Source organism: Carettochelys insculpta, chromosome 1 (assembly GCF_033958435.1).
Source record: "Carettochelys insculpta isolate YL-2023 chromosome 1, ASM3395843v1, whole genome shotgun sequence".
Lineage (NCBI taxonomy): Eukaryota > Metazoa > Chordata > Testudines > Carettochelyidae > Carettochelys > Carettochelys insculpta.
In genome coordinates this window covers 63,064,254-63,085,045 of record NC_134137.1, presented here as the reverse complement: position 1 = coordinate 63,085,045, position 20,792 = coordinate 63,064,254, and the positions used below count along the sequence as shown (strand labels likewise).

General features: G+C 42.8%; 2 protein-coding genes across 3 annotated transcripts in view; one reads left to right on the top strand and one right to left on the bottom strand.

Moving 5' to 3' along the window:
• RB1 (RB transcriptional corepressor 1) overlaps positions 1-20,792 on the top strand; it is a 193,386-nt gene that overhangs the window by 105,323 nt on the left and 67,271 nt on the right. The window lies entirely within an intron of this gene.
• Positions 4,388-7,609, bottom strand: LPAR6 (lysophosphatidic acid receptor 6). The gene has a single exon (XM_074982721.1). It carries the CDS (start codon positions 6,981-6,983, stop codon positions 5,955-5,957), a length of 1,029 nt encoding a protein of 342 aa, XP_074838822.1. The 5' UTR covers positions 6,984-7,609; the 3' UTR covers positions 4,388-5,954.

The window sequence follows — 20,792 nt, the reverse complement described above, 5'->3', positions numbered from 1 at the left end:
TCCAGTGGATGCAGTGCTACATTTTTTCAGTGAATAGCAATTGCTGTATGTGAAATGGAGCTAGTATAATAGCACTGTATTCCCAAGAGAGGGAAATAAATATCAGATTTCTGTGACTTGAATTTACTAGGAATCAATTTTTATTATTCAGACTTAATAATAATAAAAGAGAAATTAAAGTGTGTGTGGGAAAGTGTGGTTTGTATACTGCAGAAGTCTGTCTTTGTGGCAATGTGTGATTGGGTTAGGGTCCCCTCACTGCTTGGTATGTTGATTCCCCCAGGCTGTTCTGAGGAATTGTTTGCAGGGTTGATGCTCCTTACCATGGTCTCATGGGACTGCCTTGATCTGTAACCCCTGTCTAGCTTCATGAGCTTCTGTAGTCTTTTAGTGACTCAGCCCTTCGGTCAGGTCATATTATCCCTTTTCTGGTGTACCAGAGTTTTCCTTCAGCATTCCTAAATGTGGTATTCCCATTCACTGCCTCATAGTGATGCTGGCTAGCAGGGAAACCCAGGCCTCTCTGCTGTGTCAGGTTCTGGCTCAGACATCCCCTAACCAGCAATCAAGATCTGGTTCCTTCTAGCCCTTACTGCCTTTCTCCAAGCCCTGTGCTACCTTCCTGGCATCCTTCCTCTTTGAGGCTATGTCTACACTAGGCAAAGTAAGTTGACTGCAAGTATGCAATTCTAGCTATGGCAATTGAGTATCTAGAATTGACCTATCTGTGCTCCGCTTACATGGCCATCCCTACTGAACAAGGTCAACAGGAGAGTTTCCCCCATTGACCTCCCTTACTCCTCGCATCTCACGAAGAGTACAGGGGTCAGCTGCATCCCCCGAGAGGTAGAATTTGCACATCCCTACTAGACGCGTGAAATCAAACCCTGGAAGATCGACCCTGAATGGATCACTCTTCCAGGCTATTGTAGATGTAGCCTAAGTTGGCCAGCCCAAATGCACCTCCCCTTCTCCCAGGGAGTGACTGTAGACTTTCCCAGCAGTCCCCTTTTGCTCTCAGCCTCTTGGCTTTATGCAGCCTTCTCCCACAGAGCCTCCTTCCAGTCAATCCCTGCTCCCTGGCTTTTCCTTCAGGTGCAGCCTATGAAGTTAATTGGCTCAGCTGGCCATCTTGACTCCTTCCAGTCTTGTATCAGGTGGACACCCCATGACACAGATATTTTAATGTTCAAAGTACTTAACATATGTAATCCACCCCATTTCTGCCAGGTGTGTAGATGCATGTCAGAGGTGGTTAGAAAATGTTGGTGTTCTTTTTCTGTTTGCCTTCACTGAAAATTAAAAACCATTCAGGCTTTGGCTGTTCAGTTAAAAAACAGAAAAACAAAAAGCCCTAATAAACAGTCTTTGAGTAAAGCAGATATTTTCTGCAAAATATTTTATTTTGTCAGAAATCTCAAATTTCTGTCCAAGTTGTTAAGGAGAATGTTTGACTGTATGTCTCTCTGTAATCCCCCTTATAGATAAGGAACTGCAGAAAAAAGGTAAAACGAGTAGTTTAAGGCCACAGAAGGTTTCAGTGTCAGTGTGGATTAGAATTCTGAACATCCTCATTTCTTATTGTTTGTTACTAAGGTTGTATGTATGAAATGGGAAGGAGGCTGTACAGACTCTCCCCAGAATCTCCCTTTGCTGATGAGACTTTACTCAAAGTTTCATCGATATTTGATGTGCAACACACTGAACATATTACAGATATTTACTGATGCTACAGAAAAAGAGGTAAGTGAGGTTGATGTTGGTTGGCAGGCAGCCTTCCTACTGCTCATATATGCATTGTCCTGTCTTTAGCTGAGAAGCATTTAAAAGCCCCAGTACATACAATTTGAAATATGAAATGGAAATTGTCAAGATGCAAATCAGACTCAAAGCTATCATTGTACTGACTCTTGCTTCTAATCAAACCTCAGACTGCTAAAGGGAATTTTAAAAAGTTTAATTGATTTTCAAGCCAAATTAATTTACTGTCAAATTTATTTATCATTTCTCTGTGTGCCAGTGTTTGGGATAGCAGCTCATCACATATCCTAGTAACTTCTAAACAACAGTTTCCATTTTGTTCTGAAACAACTTCAGAAACATTTTTATTGGTCTTAGCTTTTTAAATGTGAGGATAGCGTCTTCCTTAGATTTCAAGCTTTATACTCAAATGTTAGTACCCTACATGCTGGTTTCTTCCTGTGCTGTGTACACCAGCCCCACGTGTCTTCAGAGGCACTGCCTGGAGCCCCCAGGAGACTGCACGGTGCAGGGCACCAATTCCTTGCTGGTGGTAAACATGAAGACAGTGCATCCTGGAACAGCAGCTGGGCACTGCAGGGATGGGCTTCTGCTTTGCTAGCTTCGCCACCCATGAGGCTGTTGAGGCTTAAGAAAAATTCCTTGATGGCCACGTCTGAGAAGCTCTGGCATGCATCGTGCTGCAGTGAAAATCCTGAGAGTACACTGTGGGAGGAACCACAGTTGGGACTTGTCCATACTGCAGTCAGAGGTGTGACTGCAGTACTTTCATACATACCCAATCTAGCTTTGATCTAGATAGCTCTTGTCATCCAAGCTATGAAGCCTCAATGGCTTTAGTATATACTCAAAGTCCTGGGTAGAGTTGTATAGCTCATGGTATCTGGCACACAGATGGGTCTTTTGGGCAGTGTTATTTAGCTAGTGCTGACATTGCTTCACTACTATTGTTATTGGAACTAGCTAGATCAAAGTCATCCTGGCTATGTCCAGGCATTCTGTACTCACGCTTCTGATTGCAGTATAGATACACCCTTAGTGTTTGCTTTGTTTTTAAAATGAAACCGTGGAAGGTCTGCTTTAAAGGGAAGCATGTATGAATCAGTGATTCTATATTTATGTAATCTTGGAAAAAGCTATCCCACTTCAACCTACCACATTCTGGAAGGGACTGGCGTGGGCTCTTTCTGTTTCTAGGACTTAGCGATATCATCCCACAATTAACCTTCCATTTGAAATCTTTTTAGAGCACTGGGCATAGTGCCCATAAACACAGGTTTTTACTTTTTTTTCAGAGCCAAACTTTGCACCAACTAGGAATTTATTATCAAACTGTCTGTTATATCAACAAGCCCCATTGCCAACTCTGTCCACATATCTGTTCTGGAGATACCATCACTGGACCTAACCATGTTAATTACAGAATCATTGGCATGTTCTCCTAGGAGTTCCTCAATTAATGTCACATATGAATAGTAATAGAGAGGTAGCCGTGTTAGTCTGTATTCCAACAACACAAAACAGCAGAAATGTAGCACTTTGAAGACTAACAAAATGATTTATTTGGTGATGAGCTTTTGTGGGACAGACCCACTTCATCAGATCAATGAAGTGGGTCTGTCCCACAAAAGCGTGTCACCGAATAAATCATTTTGTTAGTCTTTAAAGTGCTACATTTCTGCTGTTTGTTTTGTTAAGGTCATATATGCCATCATGTGCCAACAATGTCCACATATTCTGTAGATAGGATGACTGCAAACATGCTTTGCTACAGAATGAATGGATATAGAGTAGACATCAAAAATCTCCAAATACACGAACTGGTGAGCCAGCACTTCAGTGCATTGGGCCATTCTGTTAAAGACCTGAGAATTTGTGTTCTGCAGAAAAGACACTTTTTAACGACTGTTGACAGAGGGAGTGGTTGGAACTAACATTCATATTCAAATTTGACATATTAACACGTGGTTTGAACAGGGCCAGCAATTACCCAACCCATTACAAAGACACTCTTATGTACTTTGATTTATCTCACATGGCCTTCCCCACCCCTCACCCACCTCTCCTGGTCTTCTATCTGATTTGCCAACAATGATGATAATTTGTCTGATTTGTCAACCTTGATAATTCACATATGAAAACAATAAGAAGTCCTGTGGCACCTTATAACATAACAGATACTTTGGAGCATAAGCTTTTGTGGGGAAAGACCCACTTCATCAGATGCAACTTTATTGAGTCTGTTCTGGTAGGGCTGTAGATCTGAAGAAGTGGCTTTGTCCCATGAAAGCTCACCACCTAATAAATTATTCTGTTAGTCTTCAAAGTGCTACATGACTGCTTTTTTGTTTTGTATGTTATACTCTGCTTTTTAGGTGTCAGTTAATGTCAGTGATGACATACTAGCTGACTGTTACAGTATTTATATTTCTCTTTTTTTTTCTCTGAATCCCCCCTTTCATTTTATAAACTCGCTCTTAGCATTTATGCTTATAGCAAGGTTTTCTTATGAGAATACAGGAAAGCATTCCTGTCATCATGATTCATGTCATATGTCTAGTTCTTTCTTTAGTTTGCGGTACTTTGGGTTTCCCTTTTAATATGACTGTGGGAAAGTAATATTACTGTATGGTTAGATTGCCAAAATAGTTTAGAATCGAATTCTGGTAAGCTAAGCTCTTTAAAGTAGCACACGTACACAAACAAGTGGACTTCTAAGCTAAGATAAAATTTGAGTAAAACTTACATAGTATGGTAGACACAATTGGACAATATACTTGACATCAAATTGAAAGCACAGTACACGATTTTTATAACGTAAACTTGCCAGTCCTCAAATTGCCTTGAAGCATGAGTGCTTGAATTGTTAGTAATATCTCTATATGTTATAAATAAACAGAGAAATCCAGAACGCAAGTATACTTGAGTTTAATTTTTGTTATGGACTATGTTCAGGAGAAATCACCACTGAACATTATATTTAATTTCTAAATATTATTTTTCAGTATAGTTAAATTCTGAGCAAGATATGCACACTACTCTAGTTGCTGAAGAATGTATGGAACACAGGGGACTTTTAAACATTCTTATATTATGTACTGCTTCTTTATTTGTAAAGACAAATGTAATTTGCAATCTTGCTTCATATAAGCTCTTAAAAATTCCTGGATTTATTGCAGCAACTTTCAGGCACTTCATATAAATAAATATTTGTATTATCTCTAAATTTACAAGAAACTCATAAAAAAACTAGATATCAAAATTATGGTGCTTGGTGCTTCTGTGATGTACAGAACTTGTAGCAGAGGATACTTTACACTAAAACTGGGAACTGCCATTTTGAGTCTTCTTGGCAAAGAATATTTAATGTGTCACCTAGGGGGTATCTGAGCTCACCTGATGAATACTCATTTCTCAATAACAGGAGGTTTGTGTTTTCTAATAGCAGTCAAAGAAGCACTTTGAATTTAAATTATATGACCTAAACAAAACACTTATTTAAATATTTTACTCTTGTTTGCTATAGGGTCTTAGGAACAATTTTGAGTTTGTTTTGTCAGCAATATTCTTATCTAAATAACTGACAAATCTAGTTTCAGTAGCTTTAGCTACTTGTTTGTTTTAGCTACTTGTTTGTCCACCTGTAAATTTATTTTTTACAGAGGAATAGTTTAACTCCTGTAAACAAGTCCTACAAATATGGGGTTTGTGGTACCTATGGAATAGACACCAAAGTTGCAAAAACTTCTATGAATGCTCTGAAGAATCCAAACATGTAAACACAATAGTTGCAGGCTAAAACAATCATGCCTTCACAATTTTATTTTTAATTTTTTTAACATGTTATTGCAAACAATGTGAAGGCCTAGTCTTCTATTTATGATCTGTTGAGTTATGAAACTCCTCTGGGGCTTCTTAGCATCCACTTAGATTTCTGAATATCAGTTTATTTTCCTGTGATTCAGAACTGTAAGGAGACCCAACAGAGACTATATAGCACATCATGGAGTCTATGACACAAAGGTGGAACTTAGACAACTTTTAAAAATGTGTAATTGTTACAGGTATTACATTTTTGTAAGTTCTTAGAGTATTAACATATAACGTATTCTGAGGTGAAAGGGTAAGCTTTGTACAAGAAAACAGTTTCACAGCTGAAGAAAGGTATAATTCAGTCCCCGTATTTTTTCTGTTTATAGTGTAGATTCATTGTCAAATATTTTAGCTTTTAAAGTCTGGAGGCTGTGTTGAATAAAGTTTTCATTAGTTTGAATTTCACAGAATCTGGAATCCCGTTGTCTACTTGCCCTGTTCTTTTTTATTGAGTTTTGAATAGTGTCAGATGTGAAATAGTATACTATTGGGTCAAAACAACAATTTGAAACTGCAATGCAGAGAGTGATAGGATACATAGTCCTGACAGCAGTTATTAATGAACAGTTAATCCATGTTTGTGTTCTCATAAGAGAGTAAAGTATTAAGGTGATGTTATATGGAACAAAACAGAAACAAAATATCACCAAATGAACAAAAATCATTTTGAGTACCTTTTTTTTGCTTAACTTGTTCCGACTTAATGTAACCGGTTTATTCAAAGTCCTTAAAACCATCGTAGAACAGGTCACGTTTAAGATAAGTGGAATAAAAAATCCCACAATTTCAATGAAGATCACAATTCTTGATATATAAGTTTTCCATATACTCTCAGAAAAATTTTCAAAACACGTGCGTTGTTCAGATCCAGTGTCATTTCGGACCACCGTAGAACGAAAAAAACTTGCTGGCATGCTTCCTGCTATCACAGTTATCCATACGACAACACAGACAATTTTTGCATTTCTTTTGGTTCTAAGAGTCTTAGACCAAAATGGGTAAACTATGGCTAAAAAGCGATCCACGCTTATACAAGTCAAGAAGAAAATGCTTCCGTACATGTTTGTATAAAACATCGTGACAGAAATCTTGCAAAGTATATCTCCAAACGGCCAGTTTCTTACTGCAAAATAATAAATTCTGAAGGGTAAAGTAAACACAAAAAGCAGATCGGATATTGCTAAGTTAAGCATGTAAGTTGTCGTTTCATTTCGCATTTTTAATGTGAAAGTAAAAATGTATATAGCAACGCAATTTGATATTAGACCAAGGACAAACACCAGGCTGAAGGTACATCCATATAAAGTATATTTAAAGGAGTCCTCTGTGGAACAATTAGAGCTTACCATTATAATGGCAATTTAAATTTACAATGTTGAATTCTTTTTAGTTAGTAGCCCTTCTGCTGTTAGCTGCTTTAAAATCTCTGGGTAGCTTGCAGATGTGAGTGATTTCACAAGTTTTCCATTTTGCTTTAAAGTTTCCAAGGTGAAAGATGAATGTTGCAATCGGGTTATACTGCTCCGGTAATCACCAGGAGCTCAGTCTTTTCTTCCAAATGTCACAATAGTCAGACATGCAGTCCTAATCAATAATAAACTTAGTTTTACAGACAGCGCCAGAAGATGAAGCCATCCTTTATATAATTCCACACGTCCCTTTTCCCATCTGTTACTGTGGTGGCTACAAAATTTGCTGATTTATGTTTAATTGCAAGTCAAAAAGTAGAGAAGAGCTTTCAATGCAAACTTTCCTTCCATCGTTGTTTAGCCGGGGAAGTAGAAAAAGACGTTGTGGACTCTGTAAGATATAGGCATGTCAGCCTCTTTCCCTGCAGCCTTGCTGTAAAACAAGCGTTTCAGCTTGCCTGCATGCTGACTCCACAGGGTGGAAAGCAGCTACTTAGAGATCCAGAAATAAAATTCCAAAGCATGTTAGTTCTTGCTGAATTTAGAGCTTCTCCTTAGACGTTGAGTGTATAGTATGCCGGGCTTATTCAGAAGAGTCCAGTCAGTTTGTAATATGACATCACAGGAAGAAGAGGCTGGACTTAAAGAAAGAGTGGTTTCAATTCAGTTTGTTTGCTTTTCTTTAATCTGATAATGTGTCTGCGGGGAATATGCCTCTGAGGCAGGCAAATGTTCTGTGAGGTGGAGCCTTCTGCTATTAACTCTTTGTGTATCAGGGAAAAGACCCTTGTCCTCAAGCTTGTTTTTTAATTGTTTTGGGAATTGTTTGACATATTCACTGCAAAAGTCTTCTGCTCCTTTTTAATTGTGAAAGAGGTGGAGCTGGCAGAATAACTCCCATGGCTAAACATTTTGGTTAGTAAAAATGTGATTTGCCCTTTGAAATTCTTAATGTTCATCTGTGAAATTTTCATAAAGATTTAATTTTGAAAACCATATTCCTTTCTTGTGATGCTGCATAATGGATATCAAGAGCCAGCCGCTTAGGTGATTAAATAGTTTGAGATTCATCACTTTCCAAGCGCGAACAATACTTCTTGAAGTGAGGGGAGGTCAATGTGACTTTTTTTTTTTTTAATGAGAAATGTTAATTTATGTGAAGGGAATGTTCTAAAGACAACGAAATTGAATCTGGGAGTTACTGGGAGGATGGGAATAAAGCGACGTGTTGAGGGATTGGGGAGAAGAATTTAGTGTTCTTAATCAAAATCACACAGTTAGAACTTCCAATAATAAGACATTAATGTAGCACTTTAAACAGGAGCAAAATGATTTATTCGGTGATGAGCTTTCGTGGGTCTGTCCCACGAAAGCTTATCACCAAATAAATCATTTTGTTCCTGTTTAAAGTGATACATTTCTGCTGCTTTGTTTTGCTGGAGTGCAGACTAACACAGCTACCTCTCTGTTACTAATGAGACATTGTCATTTATCCCTTCCATCACACTTCACACTCATCTTTGACTTTTTAAAATGTACTTTCTATAGGGCAGGGAAAGCATTTTCCTCTGTTTGTGAAGCACCTAATGCATTTTAGCTTCTACCACAATATACATAATATGCTTGATACTCTGATAATTTTGTAAAGTGAATCACTTATTTGTAAATTCTGTAGTTCTTCCTATTAGTCACAGCCTAATACAAAGAACATAAATTTTTACCTATTAAAATACTGTGTACATTTTAGAGAATTCCTTTGCCAAATGGTATGACAAGACCCTCAATTTAGATAAGATATGCACCAAAAACACACATTTCAAAGTCTTAGAATGGGAGATCGTTGTGCATGTGTGTGGCTGAGGCAGTTCTTTCAAACTAAGTGTTAAGCAATCCGCACCCAAGCCTGGTTAGCAAATAGTGTGTAATCTGTTCCAGTTGCAGTTAACAGTATGTATTAGAGGGTCGCTTATTCACCAGGGTGTGGCGTGGTTTGTTAATATGAAGCTTAGCAAGCAGAAAGGCATCAGAATGAGTCTCTTACTAATATAATTTAAAGCTTACTGATAAATTTCTTTCTTTCCAAACAGTTTTACCCTGATTTCTTTATAGAAGTGGATCAGTTGAGCTCTACTTCCTTACATTTATGACTTACTAGATGTGCACATTTGGAATCTCTCTTTTAATCAAGAAGCATACCTAGTTTTCAAAATTTAAGTATATTGGAAAAGGGAAGGTGAACTGAACAGAACTGTCTGCACTGTTAACTGTCATAGCATAGATTTTACTGCACATTGTTGCTAAAAGTAAGGCTAGTACGAGAGCAACCAGTTTTCACAATTATGTATTGCTGTATTTTGTGTTTTCACTTCCTTATGTGCCAGGGAACTGATCCACAGCCCACTGAAGTAAGTAGAAATCTTTCCAGTGGCTTTAATAGTTCAGGCCCTAGGTACAGGAGTCTGCAACCTGTGGCTCTGGACCCACATGCGACTCTTTAAGGATGACTTTTTGGCTCCTGATGCTATAATTATAAAATATTAAAAAAAAAAAAAAAAAAGTCCTCCTGATTATTTTTGATAAACTGTGAATGTCCTTTTGTATCACATAACAAATCATTGTGTGCATGCTGTTCTTAAAATAGGGGTTGAAAAAACTCTGGTTTGTTATTTGTTAAGGACTGCCTTGTAGTCATGTACTTTGCAGCTCTTGAATTATTGTTTTTTGTTTTTTTAAACAGAATTAAAAACAAATGGCTCTTCTTGCCATTTTGGTTGTCATCCCTGGACTAGGAGGCCTGAACTCACTTTTCTACTCATTGGTTAGTTTCTCTTTTATGGACTGTGATCAAGTGACTTTCTTAGTAATAGAAAACTATAGCGCAAATGTGTAACCCAAAATTTATATTTGGGTGTCTTCAGTTAAGCTCCCAGATCTACATATTTGTCACTCAAATAAATGTATGAAATTTAAGCACTATGCAGCAATTGGACATCCAAGACTGACAATTTTTGCATAAATTACTTGTCAAAGGTTACTCAGGAAATGACAATTCTAGTCACTTGACTTCTAGGCCTGTGTTTTATTCTGTGTATAGGCAATAAGGTGCAGTGCATAGAGTACTGGATTGAAATTCTGCAAGCCTAGACTCTATTCCTGGCTCTCTCAGTGGCCTACTGAGCGATTTTGGGCAAGTCACCTAAACTGCCTGTGCCTCAATTTCTTCCTCTTACAAAACAATTTAAAGTGTATGACTGGAAAGGCACAAAGTCACCCAAGGTAAACCTTCCAATTACTTCAGTGGGCTTTGAATCAGATCTCAGATGAGCACAATCAGTAACTTTCTGCTGCTCCCTTTACTGACAGAAAAAAGCTAAAATCTATTCTGCTGCAGAAAGCAGTAGCTACAAAGTGGTTGTATCTTGTACTCCCTAATTATTGTATGAAATTAATAGGTTGGTGATAGCAGTGCTGAGCTGGAGAGATTCAGCTATCTGACTACACAGAGTTTGTGTTCAAAATATTCTAATGTCGTCATTTTGGAATTTTTTAAATTTCTATTCCAAAATGCATTCTATAATGAATAGTTGTAATCTGCTTTATAGTTACCTCCTGCAAGGTTATATTATTTACATGAACTTTTTAGCATTTTAGCTATGAAAGCTCTTGCTAGAAAACCCACACATCTTTCTCTTTCAACTCACATTGGCAACATCTACAGTACAGTACAGTACAACATCTACATGCTCTTCAAAAATGCCAGGGCTCTTTCAAAAAATCCCACGGAGCATCTGCACACAAAATTGCATTCTTTTGATATTAAATCAGAAGAGCATGGCATTTTTTCCAGCAGCCCTTTTCCTCCGGGATGAGGAAGTGCCTCATGATGCCATTCTAGCACCCCAAAAAGTTCTGAACAGTGTTCTGGAGTGCTGCTGCAGGATTTGAGGACTTCAATGAACCTATTTTCTCGATTGAATTGTTATAAACTGTGTCCAGGAGAGACAGGTAGTCCACCAAATGTCTCCATTTAATATGATTTTTCTAATCTTAAACATTCTTCTCAAAGCCTAATTGTGATATAAATGCAATTCCATTGTGAAACTGTTTTTGTAATAGTATCAGTGAGTTAGCTGTGTTAGTCTGTAGCTTCAAGAACAGCAAGAAGTCCTGTGGCACCTTATAGACTAACAGATATTTTGGAGCATAAGCTTTCATGGGCAAAGACCTGCTTCATCAGATGCATGAGTCAGAGCATAAGCTTTCATGGGAAAAGACCTGCTTCATCAGATGCATGAGTCGGGGGGGGTGTTTTCAGAGGGTTATTTAAAGAGTGGGGTCCCCGTAAAAGGGAGGGCCAGAGCGGACAAGGTCTATTCAGCAAGATGGAAATGGCCCATTATCAATAGTATTTATCAAAAGAGATAAAAACAAGTCGGATCAGACGGGGGGATATGAGCCATTGTCAGTGTCTAATGGGGAGATATTAATGCCCAGGGCAGAGAAGCTGTTTTTGTAAGCTGCAAGCCACTCCCAGTCTCTGTTTAATCCTTGGTTAAAAGAGTCAAATTTGCAAATAAATTGCAGCTCAGAGATTTCTCTCTCCATTTGATTTTTGAAATTTCTTTGTTTCAGGACTGTCACCCTTAAATCTGCCACTGAGTGTCCAGGGCGTTTGAAATGTTCTCCCACAGGCTTCTGTATGTTACTGTTCCTGATGTCTGATTTATGTCCATTTATTCTTTTACATAGAGACTGTCCAGTTTGGCCAATGTAAATTGCAGTGGGGCATTGCTGGCTCATGATGGCATATATTATATTAGTAGATGTGCAGGTAAAGGAGCACCTGATGGTATGGTTGATGTTAGGTCCTGTGTGATGATGTCACTGGTGTAGATATGTGAGCAGAATTGGCAGCAAGGACTGTTGCAGGGGCTGGTTCCAGGCCTAGAGCCACTGGTTTGTGATTTGTAGTGGCTGGTGAGGATCTGTTCAAGGTTGGCGGGCTGTCTGTAGGCGAGGACAGGCCTGTCTCCCAAGGTCTGTGAGTGTTTTTGTAACAGGTCATCCATATATGTTAAGGCCGGAAGGCTTCAGCTTCTAGCCATTGATTCTTGTTATGCCTTTTTCTGCTACATTAAAGAACCATTGAGACCTCAGGTTTTTCCCCCTTGAAGAGACCTACATACTGTAAACAAGTCACTTTTGAGTCTTACTGATAAAAGAGATTGAACTCCTTAAATCTCCCATTGTAAGGCATTTCTCCAGCCTCAAAATAATTTTAACTCTTTCAGCATGCTCTCCAGCATTCCTTTTTAAAAATGGACGCCAGCACTGAAGGTGATATTGCAGCATATCTTACTCCTACCAAGCACAGAGGTCATAATAATTTCTCTACTACTCAATATTCATCTCTTCATACACTCAAGAATGACATTAGTCCTTTTGGCCATATGATTGAAGGGGAAGCTCATATAGGGTGCATCTACATTAGCCCCTTGTTTTGGAATTAATTTTGAAAGGGGCCCCAATTTCGAAAGAGGGCACGGAGCGTCTATATGCCCAACATCCTCTTTCAAAATTGTTTTTTGGCCAAAAGGGGCACAAATTTTGAAATCTCTCTTCCCATCTGGGGTCGGTAAGAGTGGACCCTTTTAAAACCAAATTTCAAAATAGGGCATGTGTAGATGCTCTGGGCCTGCAATTTCGAAATTACGGGTCCGCCATGGTGGCAGCTCCAGGGAGCATGGAGACACACTAGCAAGCCCCAGCAGGGCTCTATGGTCCCTGGGACAGCCCCTTAAAGGTGTATGGCCCCGGAAACCCCGTGCAGGAAACTGAGAGCATGCCTAGGGCCTGAGAAGCACGAGCTCTGCCTGGAACACACTCCAGCAGCCCAGACAGACGTGCCACGCAGCCCATCAGCTGGATGGCGAGCCCCCCCCATTCTGGGGACCCCCAAGTGGCCACCACCTTCCAGCTTGAGAGGTTGCTTGAGGAGAGCCAGGGCCAGAAAAGGAGGGGCCCCTCCTGGACAGAGGCCGAGTTTAAAAAAAAAAAAAAACCTCCTCGGCCTCTGGGCGGAGGAGGAGGAGTTGCTCCATAGTACCGGGTGGCCTCACAATGCAGCTGCCTTCGAGCAGCTGTCACTGGGGCTGTGGAAGCAGGGACACCCCCAGCCACATGGCCACTCCGGTCTGATCCAAGGTGAAGGAGCTGAGGCAGGCCTGTTGATGGGCCAGGGATGCCCGCAGGTGATGGGGGGCTGGGGCTGGCCTGAGGCGCCCACATTACTGGGCATTGGAACAGCTCCCTGGCCCGGAGGACATCCCTGAGCGATCGGCAGTGGTTGACACGGGTGGCCCGACACCAAGCAGGAAGCAGACCCGCAGGAGCAGCCGGGACCCTTGAGCCAGACCACACCAGCGGAACCAGGGAGCAACTTGGAGGTGGGGCAGCCGCATTCAGCTCTGGTACCTCCAGCCAGGTCCCCTCGAGGCCGGTGTCCCTGGACGTGTTCTCTGGAGCCCCAAGTAGGATACGGGTGGATTGGGCAGCCCCGGGGGGTGCCTATCCCACGGTCCCATCCCAGACCCAGGCATGGTGCCATCCAGCACCTGTGCCCATGGACAGCACCCTGTCCCTCCCAACCAGGAAGGGATGTGGGGGCCATGCCACAGCCAGCGGTCGCCCCACAGGTGAGGTCCCAGTGGGCACATGGGAGCCCCAAGGGGAGGGGGGGGTTTGGCAGGGGAAGCACCACCTCAGGGGATGGTCTGGGGGTGGCGTGGGTGGAGCCCTCGGGCCTGGGCGACTGCACTGATGGGTGACCTCTCTTCCCCCTTGTGTCTCCACAGCATCATCCTCTGAGGGCCAGACCACACCCGCACCACCATCCGACGGAGCCAGAGAACCCTCCTCTCCATTGCCCAGGCTGCCCAGCCCCAGAGGGCCCGACGGCGATGCCATTACGACCCTCAGGAGACAGCGGAGACCCACACTGCAGCCGTCTGGGAGCAGACTGCCGAGCTCCAGGAGTGACTGCAGATGGAGTGGGAGGACAGGGCCTGGCAGAGAGAGGTCTGGGCTGAGGCAGCCGCAGCCTTCCGACGGCCAGACCCTCTACCGCCGCCCCCTGAACACTCCTCTGCTGCCCCCAGACTCACCACCCTCATCCCACCCACCTTCACCTCACCTGCCTGGCTTGCCCTGGGCTGCTGGCTGATTGCCAGTGTGAGCTAGGGGGCAGATCCCCGCCCTCCCCAGCCCCCCCAGCACCCTGTCCCCCCCCGGCCTCACCTAGCCCACCCTGTCCCTTAGCCCCGGAGGATCCTCCCTCCCCATCCTGCCAGCCCCCTCTTGGCCCCAAGAGGGCCCCTGCACCTGGGGCAGCAGGGGTCCCTGTACCCGCCGGGGGTCTCCCCCTGTCGCCCCCATGGGGTACTAGGCCTGCTAATGCCAGTGGCTCTGGCCACGGAGGCATGCCCCCCCTTTATTGTATATAGTTCTTCCCCATTCCCCCCATATTTAGCTCCCATAGGAAGACCCCACACCATTTTTTCCAGAGCTGTTTGTTTACATGTATATAGTTGGCCCCCAGTTATTCAACCCTTTTTGTGCACCCCAATGTCCCCTGTGTGTGAGGGGACCATGCTGCAGGATGGGTGTTAGCCAAGTGCCAGGTGGAGGTCAGTATGGCTTCTGCTTGAAGGCCTTCCGGAGGGCTTCCTGGACCCTAACCCCTTTTCTGTGTGCCTGGCGGCACAGGGCCGTGGGCAGCTGCTCATAGCTGGGGCCGTGGTCCACAGCCCAACCTGGCATGTAGCACTTGTGCTTGCCCTCCACTGTATTGTGCAAAGCACAACAAGTCGTGACCACACTGGGGACGTTGGGCAGGCTGATGTCCAGCTGTGCATTCAGACATCGGAAATGCCCTTTCAGGTGTCTGAAGGCCTGCTCTACAGTGTTGCAGGCGTGGTTCAGGTGGTTGTTAAAAGTGTCCTGGCTGGTGGTGGTTTGCCCATTATAGGGATGTGCCCCATCAGCCACTATACATGGTGGCATCGTTGTGTCCCCCACAGAAAGCTTCTGGGCAAGGATGTAGGTGCCCTCCTCCATGCGCCGCCCCAGCCAGGAGTTGCGTAGTACCTGGGCGTTGTGGGCTCACCCAGATAAGCCCATGCAAATGTCACAGAACCGGCCCTGGGTATCAACGAGCGCTTGGAGCACCACTGAGTGGTACCCCTTGCGGTTTACGTAGCGTCCTGTGGTATGGTCTGGGGTATGGATAGCTATATGGGTGCCATCGAGTACGCTGAAGCAGTTTGGGAAACCGAGGGCTGCGCATCCTGCCGTGGCGTTGTCCAAGTCACCGAGGTGGACATCCGTCTGCAGGATGATGCAATTGATGACCTGCACCACCTGTAGAAGGGGGGCACTGACGTGGGGTCTGCATGTGAGGGGGCCCCTGACCCCTCCCCTTCCCCTACAGACCCTGCACCCGAGGGGTCCTGCCCCCTCCCCCTTCCCAGGGTGGGTGTGGGGCCCTGGTCTGACTTACCTCCAGGAGGACGGCTCCGACGGTGCCCTGGCCCACCCCAAATTGGTGCCCCACTGAGCAGTGGCTGTCTGGGGTGGCAAGCTTCTAGAGGGCGATCCCCACACACTTCTCAACTGGGAGCACAGGCCACATGCGGGTGTCCACGTGCTGCAGGGTGGGTGTGAGCCATTGACGCAGCTCCAGGAATGTCTGCTTCATCATCCTAAAGTCCTCGAGCCACCTTTCATCGTCCCACTGGCCCAGTACCAGCCTATCCCACCAGTCCCCACTGCTGGGGTGGCTCCAGAGGTGCCATGGGGGATGGGAAGCGTCAGTTGCACCTTTGGCAGGGCCTGCAGGACCCCAGGGGGTGGGGGGAAGGTGGGCCCCAAGGCATCCACCACGCCCCGGATGGCAATCACCGCCTGGGTCCCAGTGTGGGTGGAGGCATCGGCCTTGGGCAGCTGCTGTTGCTCTGTTCTCCTCCTGATCTTGGAGCACGGTCCACACAGTGCTGTGTACTGCTCTGCAGTGCTCTGTGTGTGCAGGGTGGGTGTGTTTGGGAAGGGCCCTTTAAGGTGGCTGCTGGCTGTGGGACCTGGAAGGGCTTGTCGGCCATGTGACCCAGTGCGTGGTGGTTCCAAGATGCTTATTTCGAAAGAGCCCCTGTTCCTGTGTGAACGCTCCCTTTTGAAGCATGGGGTGGGTTCTTTCGAACTAGCGGATCGGTACAGCGATCTGTTTTGCGTGTACAGCTGTACTATTTCGAAATCCCTTATTTCGATTTTGTTTTTCAATGTTTCCCCTTTCGAAGTTTCTTTGTAGTGTTGACACACCCATTAAATTGTTGGTTCACTATGACCACTAAATCCTCTTCAATCACTACTTTTCAGGGTGCTGTCACCCATTCTGTGAGTATGGCCTGTATTCCTTATTCTTAGACAACTTTTCTTCGCCTTGTAGTAAACACATTTTCTTTTGAATTTACTCAGTTTACCAAGCAATCCAGCTCATTCTGTGTAACTGCCCTGTCTTCTTCGTTATATACAGTTCGGCGAGTCTTTGAGTTATCTTCACGGTCTCTTCAGAAATTATTTGATATTAATTTCCAAATCACTGAAGAAATGTTTACTAGCATTGACTGTTTTTTGTGGAACCCCACTGAAAATATCCTGATTTGATGATGATTCCCCTTGAAAACTACTTTTTAGATCTGTCAGTTAGTAATTTCTTAATCTGTTTAATGTGTCCTTAATTGGTATTGTGTATACTCATTTTTAATCAGAATGTTGAATGGTACTGAGTCAAATGCTTTGCAGATCTAAATATATTGCATATCGTTACCTTTATCATCTCAGCTTGTAATCTTATCAGAGAATGAAATCAGATTTGTTTATTTTTTTTATACAACCACATTTTCCTTTTTAGCTGAACTTAGTTTTGAAATAGCAGTTTGCTTCTCATTTTTGAAAAAAAAATGGTGAAATAAATTTGTACCAACTGTCATGGCTGGACTAAGGTCTTTAAAATTAAGTAGACAGTAAATATTGATTTAAAGGCACTCGGGTCTTAGCCATCCTCTGCAGTGGTCCTCACATCTGCTTGAAAAGGTACTAATGGCTACCAATGAGCTGTCCTCTGGTGGGTTGGGAAAGAGATTGTTGCTGCTCTTTGGGCAAGCAGGGGTCTCCCTCTTGCCTCACTCACTGTTCTTTCTCTTTACCTGGCTTTGTGGCCTATCCAAAATCCTATGAAAAGGACAAACCGGAGGACTCTTAGAAAAGAGGTTCTCTAGTGTATAAGGTATCAAGTAAGGATAGGACTTGATGCATAAAAACAGAAAAGCTCTGTCCTACGAAAGCTCACCTAATAAATTATTTTGTTAGTCTTTGAAGTGCTACTTTATCGCTTTTCTGTTTTGATAGTATATAGACTGGCACAGCTTTCCCTCTGTTACTAATCACTTTGATGCATAAGAATCCTGTTGCAATTTTTGGTGAGAGGACTCATCTGGGACCTCAGGTATTTCATCGATAGCAAGAGATCCAAGAATTCTCAGGGTTTTTTCATATGTTTCAAAAGTGGGAGATAGATAGCAATGTGGTATGACTTTTCCTTACCTCCAAAAAACTTATTAGATCCCACCAAAATCACTGCTCTTCTGGCTGTACCTGACCGCAAGCAGAGCCTGCAGACAGATAGCTAATAAGTTTTCCTGGCATGTCAGTTCAAGAAGTCCTTATGCAAGCAGCCAAACAGAGAAACAACTTTTAGGGTCCCATGCACTTTACAGCTGAAGGTAAATTCCTTGGCACTTGCCATCTACAGTACATTCACATGAGAGTCCTCGCTTTCAATCCAGGCAATTCACATAGTTGAAAGGGGTCATTTTGTAAGGTGCTGTAAGCAGCGTCCTTATCTTCAGTTGCAGAAAGTGGCTTCCTGCACAAACAATACTTGAAAGACACCGGTCTTAAATATGCTGTCAAGTTTCAGTTTATAAAAAACTTAACTGGCTTGCTGTGTGACTGTCTCCATCCTGTTCTGGCAAATAGAATGATCTTCATTGTATTGCATGATTCTGGATCACAAGGGATAAACAATGAACATTTTTCTTCCTGTTATCTAACTCAGGTTCTTATAGACATAGTCATTTACATTGTGTTCTCTTTCCTTTGCTAGGGCATCTAAGCTAGAACATCAGTTGTTCTTGAGTCCTCATGAGACAGCACTTTGCCAAGTTTTCTTCTATCCTTTTTATCAGATTAAGTTTAAAAGTGTTAGCCAAGAAGAGCTTTTCAAATATGAAAAGCCCTTAAATAAGCCACAGTGTTTGAAAAATGTTACTTTACCACTGAATTTGTGGAAGGAGTTTGTCTTTTAATGATCTTTAATGTCCTGGCCTCCATTTCCTCAGCAAGGGCAAGTTTTCTTGGGCATTCTTTGATGTCTGAGGCAGGAGGAAACAGCTGCTGGGAGGCTGATATAAGTGATTTTCCTCTCAATTTGTATCTTATCTTTTAAGAATGAAGGTAGGGTGGAGGATGCAGCCAGTAAGGACAGAAAGATGTACGTGTAACTTAGTCGTCTCCTAGAGTAAGAATTGAGATGAGGCTTTTCATCTGGTTCCACTACTAGGAAAGATTGAACTTCATCAGCAAGTCTCTTGGGGGAGGGGAGGAAGAAAGGGGACCCCACCCCTGCTTTAACCAACATCAGGTTAAAGGCTGTATATCATCCCATGCTTTAGCTTAGAATGGGTTTGCGCACCTCTTTACCTGGCCATTGCCTTAGTGGCAATACTGCTTCTACCACTCTTACTTGTATTTAATATATACTGGCCTTTTGTTAGCTACTTGCTGGTGGAACTTGCACACCAGGGAGATGGATAGGAAATTTATGTTTGTAACAGGCTTCCAGCAAAGTTGCTGGGGGACTGCCTGCTAGCGGCAGCTGGTGCAGCTTCTGGTTCCTCCTGCCTCAGAGTGCTGACACCTTCTTCATATAGGAAGTAAATAGGGTCACTTAATCCTAATGTCCTCCTCAAAGTTAACTGGTAATTAAACATTTTATTGAAATAAAACAATTTAGGTCTTTTACTAGCAGATTTAACTGGCGTTGCTTGCATCCTTAACTCACTCAAATATTTTGGGAAAGTAAAATGAAAATATGCGTGCTTTATGGAAATTATTGTATTTTTCAAAAATTAAGAAAAAAGATGTTTGTATGACTAAAAGAATTAGTGATTCAAAGGTTAGATAGTGCTTGATGGTGACAATATTTGCAGCTTTTCCTGACATTTGCTAGAACAAACAGTTTTTTTCCACTTCCTACTCTTGCTGTAGTGACGTATACTTGCCTATGTGCAGAGCAAACCCGTGCGTGCTCTCATGCTCACACATCAGTGCTGGGGACAGCCTGACCCACTTACAAAAGGGCTAGGTTTTGTTTCTCTTCTGCAGCTTCTCAGTTTGGGAGGTGAGAATATAGTACAGCCCTGGGAGTCTCTACATAGCTCTCAATTTCCACAAAACTGTTGAGTGTTCTAAGTGATGACACAGGTAGCTCCAGCTGTGCAGACATCAGTGGTCAGAAAATCAGAAAACAAAACTGGTGCCAGCTATTTAAAGCCAGCCAGTACCATCACAGGACTCGACCTGAGAGCCAGGAGAGGACTGTGTCCCTCCAAGGAGTGAAAACACTCTGAGGGAGACCCTTGTGTTTTGTTTTGTTTTTTCCCCAAGCCAAAACATGTTTGCAGTGTGTTGCTATAGCCATCTCCAGCTTCATCCAGTGCTTGCCATATTCCTGGGAATGTGCCAGAGAGCAAGCTGGGAGTTATGGATATACTTTTAAATATTGGAAAATGGTGAATAACGTTGGTAAATGTTATATTGTTGATGTTGTAGCTTTTTGGTTACACTTTCACATATCCTTCTCTGGAACCGTTTATTTTTCCTGTGCCCAGTAAAGTCCCCCTTTGTATACTGTTGTTTGTGTGTGTGGCAATTCCATGTGTTGGAGTTTGTATGTCTGTATTTAATTTCTTGAGAACTGGTTTATATTCCTTATTTTATTTTGATTTTTTTGTTGCATAATAATGAAAAAGGACTATAGTCGATTTGGATTCAGTAACATTTTCTTCTAGTTTTCAATCCTTAAAAATGATTTAGCTATGCCAAAAGAGAGCAGTACTCCAAAATTCTCCATTTCTTTTCTGTAAGGTTTATTGAGCTGCAGTCCTATTCCAGGTTCATCCTATTTTTCAGGTTTGTCTTGTCTCTGTCTCTTTCAACATTCACCCAGTTATGAGGCTTGTACTTGTTTTGGTAACTATGGTTTTCTGAGAAGCAATTAATTCCATGCACATCTCTTTTTCCTGGCATAACCAACCCTTGTGTTACTTTAAGGCTTGGTCTACACTAGGCAGGTACGTCCATTGCAGACAAGCAACTCCAGCTTTGGCAGTTGCGTAGCTAGAATCGACTTTTCTGCAATAGACTTACCTGGCTGTCCTCACTACGGAAGGTCAACGGGAGAGTTTCTCCTGTCAATGTCTCTTAATGCTCACGGTAGCGCAGCGTACAGGGGTCAACTGCCGACCCCGATAGGTTGATTTCACACGTCTCCATCAGGCATGCAAAATCAAACCCTGGAAGACTGACCCTGAGCAGGTCGATCTTCTGGATAATGTACACATGGCCCAAGTTAAG